The sequence below is a fragment of the Sphaeramia orbicularis genome, chromosome 9, assembly GCF_902148855.1.
Source record: "Sphaeramia orbicularis chromosome 9, fSphaOr1.1, whole genome shotgun sequence".
In the NCBI taxonomy this organism is placed as follows: domain Eukaryota; kingdom Metazoa; phylum Chordata; class Actinopteri; order Kurtiformes; family Apogonidae; genus Sphaeramia; species Sphaeramia orbicularis.
Window position 1 is genome coordinate 29,524,948 of NC_043965.1, and position 12,670 is coordinate 29,537,617.

The following is a 12,670-nucleotide window of genomic DNA, read 5'->3' on the forward strand; positions in this document are numbered from 1 at the left end:
AGCTAACAGAGGCAGATACACACAGGTCAAAGCTTTTCTCTATCATTCTCACACAGAAATACAGAGCCAAGTAAAAAGATGGCATCTAGCCAATTTGTTCTCTGCAGCAAGCAGGTGAGCTGCCCTCTAGCCCTGGTCATTGACCTCTCCTCTGACCAAGTTCAAAGGTTAATCAAGTCCCTACCTGTCCTTGGATATGCTGAGCCTTACTTCCTGGCATGACAACAGGTCAAAGGTCAAATAAATCCTGTCTGTATAATTGCTTGTGGGCCACAGATTGGGGCAAAAGGGGTGAAGGTGACAAAGAGCAAAAATCATTCCCAAAGGGAAACACTGTAGCACCATGTTGAATACAATTACACGTGTGTGTGTGTGTGTGTGTTTGTGTGTCCACGTCTTAATGCTTATAATCAAGTTGTGGTACGTGCGGGTATGTGTGTGTGTGCATGTTCATGTATCCTCAGGATGCTTTGTACTACAGTGTGAACATGGGGAAACAGAAAATCACTGCTAAAAACAGACAAGGACAAGGATCCCAGCCTGCCCCTGTGGACAGCTGCAGCTGGGAATAATGGGTCTTGGAGAGGCAGGGTCTACATAATGGATGCACCTCCGTTTAGGAAATATATTGTGTACGCGCCACAGCAGGAAAATCAGTATGAGACTGTAAAAGACCCCTCTTTGTGCTAGATCACTTAAATATTAAATGTCAACACGCACTACAGACTTTTGACCCCGCACTATAGATATATCCAAAGTATTATATGAAAAACAAAGGTCAATCACACCCAGAAAAAAATATAAAGCATCTGCTAACGTTAACAAGAGTGAAAAAAAGACCCCATCAAGTTTAAACACAAGCAAATGAGAGAGACATATTTCTATGCCTCCAAGGTGGTTGGATTATTACAAAAGTATTAAAGGTTGTAGTAAAATGCACATATATCCTTCAGTATTATTCATACAAGTCTCTATTTGTGATGTTGAATATCAAGAGGAAAAAAAAGAAATAAACTAATGACCTCAATCTGATGAACCAAAATGCTATAGGAGTGATCATCTCACTGTCGATTTCACTCTAAACATTTAATGAGCATACAATGCAAGATGTTAAAGGGGAAGCATAAAACCTACGACAGAAAGAAGGAAAAAGTATTTCAGTCATTTATAAAAATAAGTGGTGCTTAAAGAAAGGAAAAGCTCTGTTTTTTGTCCCTTTTGCTCTTTTTTCCCCTTCTTCTTTCCAAGGCCTGCTGGCCTAATCCCAGCCAGCCAGCCTTGGGTGAACTCTTTGGAAGCTTCTTAAGCCCATGAATGTGCCTTTTGTTCCTGCCATTCCTCCGCTTGGCTGACAGAAAATAGCTAACTGGATTACTGCTAAAATTCAGAGTAAAGTGAACTCCCAAACTTCTATATGGCAAAGTGCTAAGAAAGCACCCCCCCCACACACACCCACATCACCCCTCCGTTATCCTCATCAGCATCCCTCCGATCACTTTTTATATTCCCCCATCCCTCCCTCTGTTCTCCCTTTTTCTCTCACTCCTTAACTAACATCCCCCTAAACATGGCCCAGTGGTGTGTGATCTGGAGGAGGGGGATTAGATAAGGTTGAGAGGTTGCACACTATGAACCCAAGGCTAAAAAGTAAGAATCCTAAAAGCAGTTAAGAGCTTATTAATGTGTGTAAGGAAGCGTATTAATCAACTCAACTCTATCAGGGGGCTGTAGTAAAGCTTAAATTTACAATGTAATTGTATGAGTCTCCATGTCTATTTATACACAAGCGTTAATTCAAGCTTGTGCTACTTTTTGGATAATTATAGATTTCATTACATTTTGAAGCGGAGAGGTATATATTTGAATGTGTATATCTGAATGGCTGTGTGCAGGTGGTCCAGCAGCTCAGCAGGAGTTAAGACTACGAGGTGTATGGAATAAAAAGGCTTGTGTGAGTGTGTGTGTGTGTGTGTGTTTCCGTGTGCGAGTCTGCACGGCTTGGCTGGGCGCTTTAAAAAAGATGAAAACAGCCTTGCTAAAGAGGTTTGATTTGATCCACCACCCACCCTGACTAACAAAGGTGAAGGAGAAAGACATACGTGCGCACACACACACACTCACACTCACACACAGACGTCCAAACCTTAGTTCTCTTTCCACCTCCTTCACTCTTTTGTCTGCCAGTTTGTGTATGTGTGTGTGTGTGTGTGTGTGTGTGTGCGCTTTTGTGTATCTGCATGTAGGTTTATGTGTGTGCATGTGACAGCTTACTCTGGGGTGGACAGAGGCAGACCAGTGGAAAGTAAAGCAGTGAAGGAGGAGGCGAGGTCATACACACATACATCCTGCTGACTTCTGGGTCAAAGGTCAAAATTCAAGGGGCACCAACACAGAGACACGCTGCTCACTCATTAATCTTTATCCCCAATCTCACAGTCCCAGCATCTGAGGACAAGTGTATTTCACTGGAAACTCCAAACCTTGTAGATGACCTTTATTCTTTCCGTTTTGTCGGTCAGAAAAAATACAAATACATACTTTTTGTTCTATACTGAGTGAGTCTTTTGGAGTTTTAATGATGCATCATGGCATTTGTAAAGCAATCAGAACCTAATACTAAGTCATAAATAATACTGAATCTTCTCATGGGATGATATTAACAATGCTACTTTTCTATCTTCAGAGTGAGTTGAAGATTTAAGCGAGTGGACGGATGGAAAAGAAAAAATGAAAGGTACAGAAGGAATGTGTAAAAAGAGAAGATGGAGAAAGGGAGACCACCATGGAATATGATAATAATTCAAGTTCAAATCAACAGAAAACAAAAGTTACTAATGGCTTATCAATTGTACATCGGGCAAAATGTGGATGGTACTACCAATATGACGAGATAGAAATGTCATGTCATATTGTGTTCTGGTGTTTAACTCACTGTCTTGCAAATCGCAATCTTTACATCAGGGCTTTTGTCATTTGGGTGCTTCATACTGTTCCACATTACGGGGACACTGGGGGAAAATTTGCATGAAGGAAACACAAACAAACACAGAAGCAAGCGAATAAGGCACAGAACGAGGTACTTCTAAATGGTACTTCTGTGTACGCTAGTCCTAAATAAAAGAAGAAAATGAAATGTAATGAAGTATGGTTTTGCTATTTTTAGCCATTTTCTAATTTAATTTAGAAAACAATCACTGTTTTATGATATATCCTCCTGAGACCCAGGAAAGTAAAAGTTTTAGCTTTTTTTTTACATTAAATAATTGCCTTGGTTGCAAACAGCATGACACAACAGTTTTTTTCAGATACATTAATTAATCTAGTTCTTTTTGATGGGATGTCCTTTGCAGGGGACAGCTTGATTGTGTCTTTGAGTAAAGCTGTAAAACTCTCGTCCCCTACAGAAGATGAAAATGCATTGCTGAGTCTCAGGAGGATATATATATATATATATATATATATATATATATATATATATATATATACACACACACACACACACACACACCCATAGCTTTACAAACATACACAAATTGGGACTCATTTTAATGATACTCATAGGCAATGAACATTACATTCTAGCTAATGATTTGGTCCTAAAAATGACAAAATGAGACAGTGAAGAAACACAGTGTTGTGGTTTACATGACACCACAAAGATGGACACAATTCTAAAACATGGATGCTTCATAAAAATCTTTAACCTGGCATCACAGATCCATATAATCAGCAAAGTGTCAAGAGGATCCCAAGATTAGTGTCACCAATTCAGAATCTGACCAAATGTCAAATATGGTCACAATCTCTCATTCTGTTCCTGATTTACATTGTTGAATAATGGCCAGAAAATGGTTTCATCAGAGGATTATGATCTTGCAGTGAAGATGATCTTTGACCTTATGGATATAAATCGTCATCGCTTCATCATTTACCCTGTTACATTTGTGAAATGTGTTATAATTAGTGTATGAATTTTGGGACATGTTTTAGGAGGTCAAATTGACCGACAAATCTACTCTGTTTATCCTTGAATACTGAACATTTGCTCCAACTTTGAAGAAAGTCCCTCAAGGCATTTCTGAGATATTGCATTCACGGATTTGGGTGGATGGACAGACAGACAGAAAACCTGTAAACACAACATAAAAATTGCAAAAGAGTAATATGGAGTTGCGACTAATTATCCCTTATTAAAGTGTGTGTAAAGGTACTGTCAGGGGGGTGAGAAAAAAAATAAACTTTGTTGACAGCTCACACACAACGCGTGAGTCCCACAGCAGCACAAACTCTTGTCAAACACCAGAGACTGACGTATTTCACACACACATAACCACCCACACACAGACATGTACATGCATTGCTGTGATGCTACTGCTATCAACCAAAGTACAACACAGATAATCAATGTGAATATTATTCAGATGTGAAATGAAATATGAAAGTGTCTAACACGTGGTACCCTTACTTTTTAATGTCTTGGTGAAATGAAGCTGATCAAAAGAAAGAAAATAATTAGCCTGGACATTATCCAAATAGAAAATCCACAATTTCGCCGGGAAACAAAAGCATTTAATAAAGAGGAGAATATCGCTTTTATTTCTGATCGTTTTTGACAATATTTATTTTCAGAATAAAACTCGATTTATGCAAAGGGTTGCTTCCTTTGTTTGACCACAAGGTAAACTGGCTGAGGTAGGTGCCTCAAATCATGTGTGTGTGTACGTGGGAGTGTATGTGAGTGTGTGTGTGTGTGTGTATGATTAGGGGGAGCGCGGTCAGTGTAGCATGATAAGAATGTTGCTGTGTGTTTGCAGAGTGTGTGTTAGGGAGATAATAATCCCAGCGGTCAACAAGAGTGAAGGGCCAGAGCTGCACTGACCAGCCCACCATATGAGAGAGAAAAAGAGAGAGGGAAAGAGGGAGAGGAAGAGGGAGAGAGGGAAGTAGCCATGTGGTTAACACTTGCTCACTGAGAGGCGACTGGAGCACGGCCAACCTCTTCACACACAGGCTGACCACACAAGAGCCTCTCTTTCTCCCTCTGCATCCCATCCTCCATGCCTCCCTCATTACCTAACATTTCCTTCTCTTGCTTCCTCATCTAGCCTCCTCCCACCCTACGTCTTGCCTCTTTTATCTTAGCCAAACTTGCCCAAAATCCTACCTCCCGTTTTCTCACCTATATCTCGTTTTCTTCCTCCTCCTACACCCTTAAACTGTCACTCCGTCCACCTCCCCCATCGGATCTGCTTTAGATGAACATCCATCCCTCTGTCCCTCCGCCCCAACTCTCCAACCACTTCCTTCCTGCTTTCTTTTTCTGTACCGCCTCCCTCTCTTCATCCCTGCGACATACCCGTATTGGGATCCGTTCAGTTTCCGTCTCCTTCTGCGGGTTGCGGTACTTCTCATAGAATTCTCTTTTCTTCTTGCTCTCTTTGTCATCTTTGCGTTCCCTCTTTTCGGCGGGTTCGTCTGATAGTTCGACAGGCGAGCTCAGGGGAGAGGACTTGGCTGGCTTCTCCACCTCCAGGTAGTTCTCGTTTGGGTTGAGGACCATCACGCCATAGTTCTCCTACAACAGACATAACATTTGGATGTCATAAGATCAACAACGTCTGCATTAAAACATGTTTATATTAAACTGTCTTTCATTCAACATAATGTCTTATTTATTTTCACATACAAAGCTTATTCTTAGAAACTTTATATATGTATAGCATCTTTTATCAGAAGCTTTACTTTTCAGTGTATGAATAAAAAAATAAACAAAAATAACACACAAATTAATCATTAAATAAAATAATCATAAAACAATGAACATAATATACATAGATGAGGAGACAGCATTCACATCTTTCTAACTTTAAAATTAATACAGTCAGTGAAAACCAAACACATTCTTTCATTTGTACTGTTTTGTTGTAAAAGTATTTTTTCAGTTTTCAGCATTTTGTCCAGTGGTAACTCAGTGCCACATTGCAATTGTCATATAACGGTGTCTACGATTTTTACTCAGTCAAATTATTGCAACTTTCCCGGGGCTTATGGTGTATAGAAAATAATGGACTATATATATATAAGCAAAAACCAGAACAATAGTTTAAGAAAGACCAAGACTTGGAGGAAAGAAAATGCAAATACACACACGCACGCACACACACACACACATGCACAAGAGACGTTAGAGAAAGAGACAGAGAGGAGAGTGTAACTCCAGGGACCAGCCAAAGAAGTAACTGGGGGATTGGAATTCACTGACGGTGGTTTCAGTCGGTGAGCAGCATTTAGTGACTCTAAAGGCCACTTGTCACTTAATATCAAACCCAATCGATCCCACTATCACTCAGTGTGAGAGTAAGCTGCAACTGCATGCGCAAATCTGTATAAGTGTGTGTATGTGACTTTAAAAGCACCTTTCCAGACAAAACTCTCGCAATCCATTACCTAAATATTAATGTTTACTGATGAAAAAAATAAATGAAGTTTCAAACTAGCATCCCCCCCCCCCAAAAAAAAATAAAAAACACAGAATGGAAAATTAAGAATTTAAACAGACAGGCAATGCCAAGTTATAATAAGAAGGAATAAGACAGCGGAAATGTATTGTGGAGAAAAGGAAATTTTCCTGTAGCCTTTAGTGACTTATTCAACTTTGAAGCCATTTTAATTAACTGTGTTTATTGTCCCAAGCACTCTGAAACTAAAGCAGGAAATGGAAGGATTCCTGTTTCACTTTGGTTGGGCTTTGCATACACAACCCCCATTGTGAATACACATACACACACAACCCAAGCCTCTTACAAACTTATTGGTACAAGGATGTGCTTACACACACAACTAAAGAGTATGAAAGATATCAGTGCTGACAAAAAGACCTTTAAGAGATGTGAAAGAGAGTTGTGAGCAGCATCGTCGCTCAGCTTCCTCTGTGAATCGCCATCGTACACACTGTCTTCTCAACACGGCACGTCTCCTCTTCCTTAATAAGTGTTAACACAATGTGCATGTCTTCTGTTGACGCAGCGTGTGTGTGTCCCTCCTGTGCCCATCGACATCAAACCTGCCACACACCCCTTCCCTTAGCACCTGCTGTGTGTTGACAACAGCAAAATGACACTTTCTCACTTATTCAGATTATAAAATTAGTCTTGATTCTCACTCCCTTTCATATTCAGACAGGACTCTCCGCCACTCTCTAGGCACATATATAATATATACGACTCATAAATGCCCACTTTTAAAAACTAATAAATCAAAACAGTATTAGTTGTAACAAGAAAGACATGACCAAACCCATTACTATATAAAAAATGGGTTTTGATGGATGGACTTTTTTTTTTTTTTGAAAGATTATGGCATCTATTAAAACAATAAAACAGAAGAGTAAACAAAAGAAGGAAATAGAAAATAAAAACAATTGGAGGATGAGAAGGGAAAAAGACACAGAAAGAGAAAGAGGAAAGACATATATTAAGAGGATAGAAAAGCTAGGAGATGCACAGGCTTGTAGACTAACCAACCATATTCACACCAGCTTTGTGCCACTGCCCACTGGTGGTAGCCTGATAAAATAACTGACAAGACCAGTTCAGCTTATGGCAGGAATATTATAAACATGATTCTGAAAAATATTTTTTCATATAATATTGAATACAATATGAAAGTCAGTATATGCATACTGACTATATATATATATAGATAGATAGATAGATAGATAGATAGATAGATATGTATATATATATATATATATATATATATATATATATATATATATATATATATATATATATATATATATATATATATATGAATAAATAGATGTTTGTATGCATTGGCAAAAAAGACCTTAAAAAAAAAAAAGTCACTTGCATTCAGACACCTTCACACCACTTTGTGTGCATTCCTGCTTTCCCCTAATCCTGGTTCACAAGGCCAAAAGTTAATAGTCTAGCAACTCTGGTCCACGTGTTCTAATGCCAACCCCAAGTGCCCTACAACCATGTGTTCCTTTTAAAGCTATTGCTCTAACCCATAGTGGTCAATAACCCTTCCTGGCCTTAAGAATACTAATGCTAACCTCAATTGGCCTAGTTCCTAGCCTTTAGCATCTGGATGCTAACCCTTAATGGCCTATAGCCTTTCCTTTGCAGAGGCTAACACACCTAACCAAGCTAACAGCGCTAACCCTTTCAGCTGTCCAGTCACCCAGAAGGACATTGCTGTTAAAGCGACAACTGCTGCTGGCGTACTTAGTCTGGACGAACAGGGCCGCAAAGTTCACCTCTATGTCGGAAACCATCATTTATTTAAACACTGAGAGGTCTGTGTTGGTGTCAGGATAACACAGCTCACCCTGTCCAGACATTTCCTCCCCTTATTCTTCTCTCCATCAACTAAGTACACAACAAGTCTGGTGCTGTTGGCTGTCTAAATTAATAAAATTAATTATATTTGCTTTGATCAAAGTATGATGACAATACTGTGATTGATTGAATTATCAGATATACAAACATACACAAAAAATGAAACACACACACACATGCTCATGCACGTTAAAGTATAGTGTGATATTTAAAAGAATAAGCACAACGCCAGTGCTTTCCTCAAATCCCACAAAACTAATTTCTCCCACAGAGCTAATGTTCAGTGTTCCAGGGTTTGCATTGTTTTGTGACTGTTAAATCTCTCAGCCATAAACCTTTCTAGAGTTAGGTCATCTGGTCTTTGTGCTTTGTGCTAACTGTTACGTCTCTCCCACATACACAAAAAGTGAATACATTGGCTAAATCTGATCATTGTGTTGTGATGTGCTGTCAAAGTGTGAACCTAGCACAAATGCACCTTGCAAACCATGGGTCACCCTGCTTTTTATACTGCTAAATCTCCCACTCGCACATTGCTAACTTCAGGCTGCTTTGTCTTTGTTCTATCCACACACTGTTGCAAATTAAACACACACACACGCAGTCCTTTAGCGTTGGTTTAGTTTTGTCTTTCTGCTGTAGTGTGCAGACTAAGTCTCTTCCCATGCCCTGTGGGTGCCCCTGTGCCACCATCACACTGAGTGGCTGCCCTGGGGCCAGCGGTCAAGAGGGTCGCCCCGACCCCTCTAAGGGGGGGTACCCCGACCCCCATCACCCTGCTCCGGACGCTCCTTAGCTTTTCTTTGTCGGCCTGTCGTGCACCAGATAACACAACAAAGGCAGCTGCTGCTAAGGAAACCAGTGCTTGTCTCATCATCATCATGAAACCCTTCCTCTGCCCATATCCTCACATGTAGTATTCAGAGAATAAAAAAAAACTCCCTTACTATGTAAAACATATTCAGGAACATTTTAATTTGAAAAAAAAAAACCAAGCTATATGTAAAGCTTTAATATGAATAATGGTAGATTTTTTTCATAATTTTAGTGCAAAATTCAAGTCTGATTAATGCTTGTGCTGTTGAGTATGTGCAGTATACACTTTGATGAGACTGACATGTCCTCTTTATGGTCAAACTGGATGCCATTTGTCCAATTGAACTTTGATGATAATGGATAATTATTTTTCCTTCCACTCTCGCTATAAAAAAGCGAATAGTGTGTGCCTGTGTGTGTGTCCACATGCAGGTGAATACACAAGTGTGAGGAAGAGTAAATAAGACATCTCTTTAAGACAGCACCTCTATTTTTCCAGTGGTGTTGTAATGAAATGAAATGTGTCTAATGTGCGGGAGCAGGAGGAGAGGCGGCCGGAGTGAGAGGGTGTTTCATCTGTGCATGTGGAGCTCAGCTAAGCTTTGATGTGAGAGCTCTCATGTAGTGAGCAGGGCTTTGGGCACAGGGAAAAGGACAGCACTTGACAGGTACAAAGCATGGCTGATAGCGGTCACGGGTGCATGCAGTGAGAAAAGTGGATGGTATGGTTTTGTGAATTTGAGATTGTGTGCGGCTGTTTGCTGAATAGCAGCATATAAACGCTCTTTTTCACATTGCACTTAAATTTTAATCCGTTTGTGTATCTATGTGTATGCATATAACATCTCAGGAAACAGTGTGCAGTCTGTAGGTGTCCATTAATATTGCCTCTCAGGCAGCTCATTTTATTAGTTTACTGTCGGCTCACTGTTAGGATCAGGGTAAGCGACGCTCCCTTTTCTCAACAGCAATGGCTGCACTTCCTTGTTTCAGTAATACACAGCACCCGATTCGCTCATCAGACTTGACTGACAGGGGGGAAAGGGTCACCCAGCATGGCATACCCAATAAGAGGAGGAGGAGGAGGAGGGGATGTCTGCAGGCTACAGTTGGGTCTGAGATCAGAATGGAGGCGCAATGGCTGACCAAAAAGGGAGGTGAAGTTGGAAAATAAGCAAGAGTGTAGTGGCACAACAGTTTGTGTACACTTCAGTTACTACTGGCTATAATGACATGCAAAAATGTAGCTTTTGTGTTTTTTTCTTAACATGAAGAAGCCAAGAGAGAAGGTAAACATTGCTTTAACAAGTATATTCTCTCTCTATGTCTGTCAGGGCCACCCTGCTCTGTGTGACCTTGTCTGTCTCCATCTCTACGTGAGCTTTTTCTGCATGCAGGGGCCCTTTATCCATCCAATCCCCCTCTTTTTCCCCTCTCTCTCTCCTTTTTTCCCACTCCCCCTCTCCCTGAGGCAGACATCCCACACAGATCGCACAGTTCTGTCAGATTAAGTCACAGTGCCCCCTTTCTCATTTTAACACAGCACCAGTCGGAGACCCCCCTCCCATACCCTCTAAACACAAAGCTATGTTTCTCGGTGAGTGGAAGGGTGGGAGAGTTCTTACTGTACCATAGGGGCTATAGAAAAGATATGTGTGTATCTTAGGGGTGATGTAAGAGGGGATGAGACAGGATTGTCATCAGCCTGTCAGCACAAAATCAATCATCATCTTGATGACTTGGGATTCCCATGGGGCCAGATGAAAAGTTACAGAACAGATTTTAATGGTATTAAATATTATCATGTTACCATTTCTTGAAAAAGGCAGAGAAATATAAACATTGGCATGTAAAACGATCATCGTCAGATTACAGACTAAAAATATATGAGGCCGCACACAGTTTATAGTTTGCCTAAATTAAGTTTTCAAGTGTAAATACATTGATATATCTTATCTTGCTTAACCCATATTGCTGCACATTAAAGAAATCAAACAACCAAGGCAAATGTTAACATAGAAAAAGTAACACATACTGAAGCTTTATCTCCCCATCTGCCCTGTGAGTTAATTTTGAACAAATTGCCCGCTGCAGAGGTTTCTCTTCTCATAAAGAGTACACATTTAATTAAGTTTCTCTAAATTCAACTTTTCACATCAAGTTCAAAGACTCCATTCAGTGTTTGCTTCACTAATGTAGTCGTACACTAATTTAGTCAAAGTAAATAAGGCTCTGTGGTAATGATTAACTTTTTCTTGATCTTAATGAGCACAAATAGTTTGGGTCAGAATAAGAGACTAACCTTTTGAGCTAGTCAAGTAGTTGTGTCTGTAATAAGAAGCAGAGTTTTTAACCTTGGCATGGGTGTCTTGGCTCATTTGGATATTGTTTATATGTGGAGCTGAATATTTATAAATGAGTTCAAAGTGGAGCAGTGGGGTGGAGGAAGTGAAGAGAATAGCACAGCTTCTGATCCCTGATGCCTCAGTTTCTTTTCATGCTCGCATTTACATTTCTTTCTCTGTGTTTCTCTTTCTATTTCTCTCTTCCCGTCTCACTCCTCCCGACCTGTCTATTTTCAGCACCTTAGTGAAAAGATAGCGATAAAGACACACTCCAGACATTGCTGGGTAACTCACTCAGTACAACGACAAGGCCAGCTTACATCTTCGTTATTTACCATACTCAGCATATGTGAATCTGTGAATATGTTTAGCCACTGTCCATGCTTAACGGTGCTGCATGCTGATCAAGAGGAAGCATCCGGGTGTCATAAACATATACCACCACACACTTATACACACACTTTAGCTGACACACACATAGTTCGCAGGCCTTCTTCATCTGCTCTCAGCACGACACACAGAGGGAGGTGCAGGGTTGGGGCTGGGGGTTGCTAGACTGGGGGTGGGTATAGCATTAATCACCGTCCAGGTGGAAATTGTCAGAGCTATCGATTGTGCAAGTAAATGTTACACAAGTCATTTGTCAACTTTTTTTTTAAACAGAAGACCCGTATGTCATTTGCAAAGATGCTACTGTGAATGTAAACTAATAAGCAATAGGATTTAACAACTGTGTCACCAGATGTGCTATTGGGTCTTTAGCCACGTAATAACAATACAAATATTGTAATGTTCCAAAAGTTGGATATATTTGTTTACACGTTGCAATATGTTAACAATTAGACAAACTAGCTGTTGTACTGAAATGGGTTTTGGCTCTCCCTGCAGTAGTAAAGATTAATAAGTCTATTGCACAATAAATTAACAGTATTTCCAATAAAGTTTAATTTTAGGGAATCAAACATGTGCGTGCCACATGCATAGCAAAGGAAATACAGGAAGCAGGAAGAGTCCTCCAACCACAGAGGGAAAGCTATGGGGAAATAAATACAGGAGGCTTATTCTGATGCCGTTAGCATTTTGATTTATATATTCTATATTGTCTCCCCTAAGCATACACATGTATTTTTAATGAGGGCAGAG

General features: G+C 40.1%; 1 protein-coding gene across 2 annotated transcripts in view; it reads right to left on the reverse strand.

Annotated features, from left to right (window-relative positions):
• Positions 1–12,670, reverse strand: part of arb2a (ARB2 cotranscriptional regulator A) — a 158,094-nt gene that overhangs the window by 87,979 nt on the left and 57,445 nt on the right. For both annotated transcript variants that reach the window (XM_030144462.1, XM_030144464.1), the window contains exon 7: positions 5,357–5,575. In XM_030144462.1, coding sequence (XP_030000322.1) covers positions 5,357–5,575 — 219 coding nt within the window. The remainder of the gene's footprint in view (positions 1–5,356; positions 5,576–12,670) is intronic.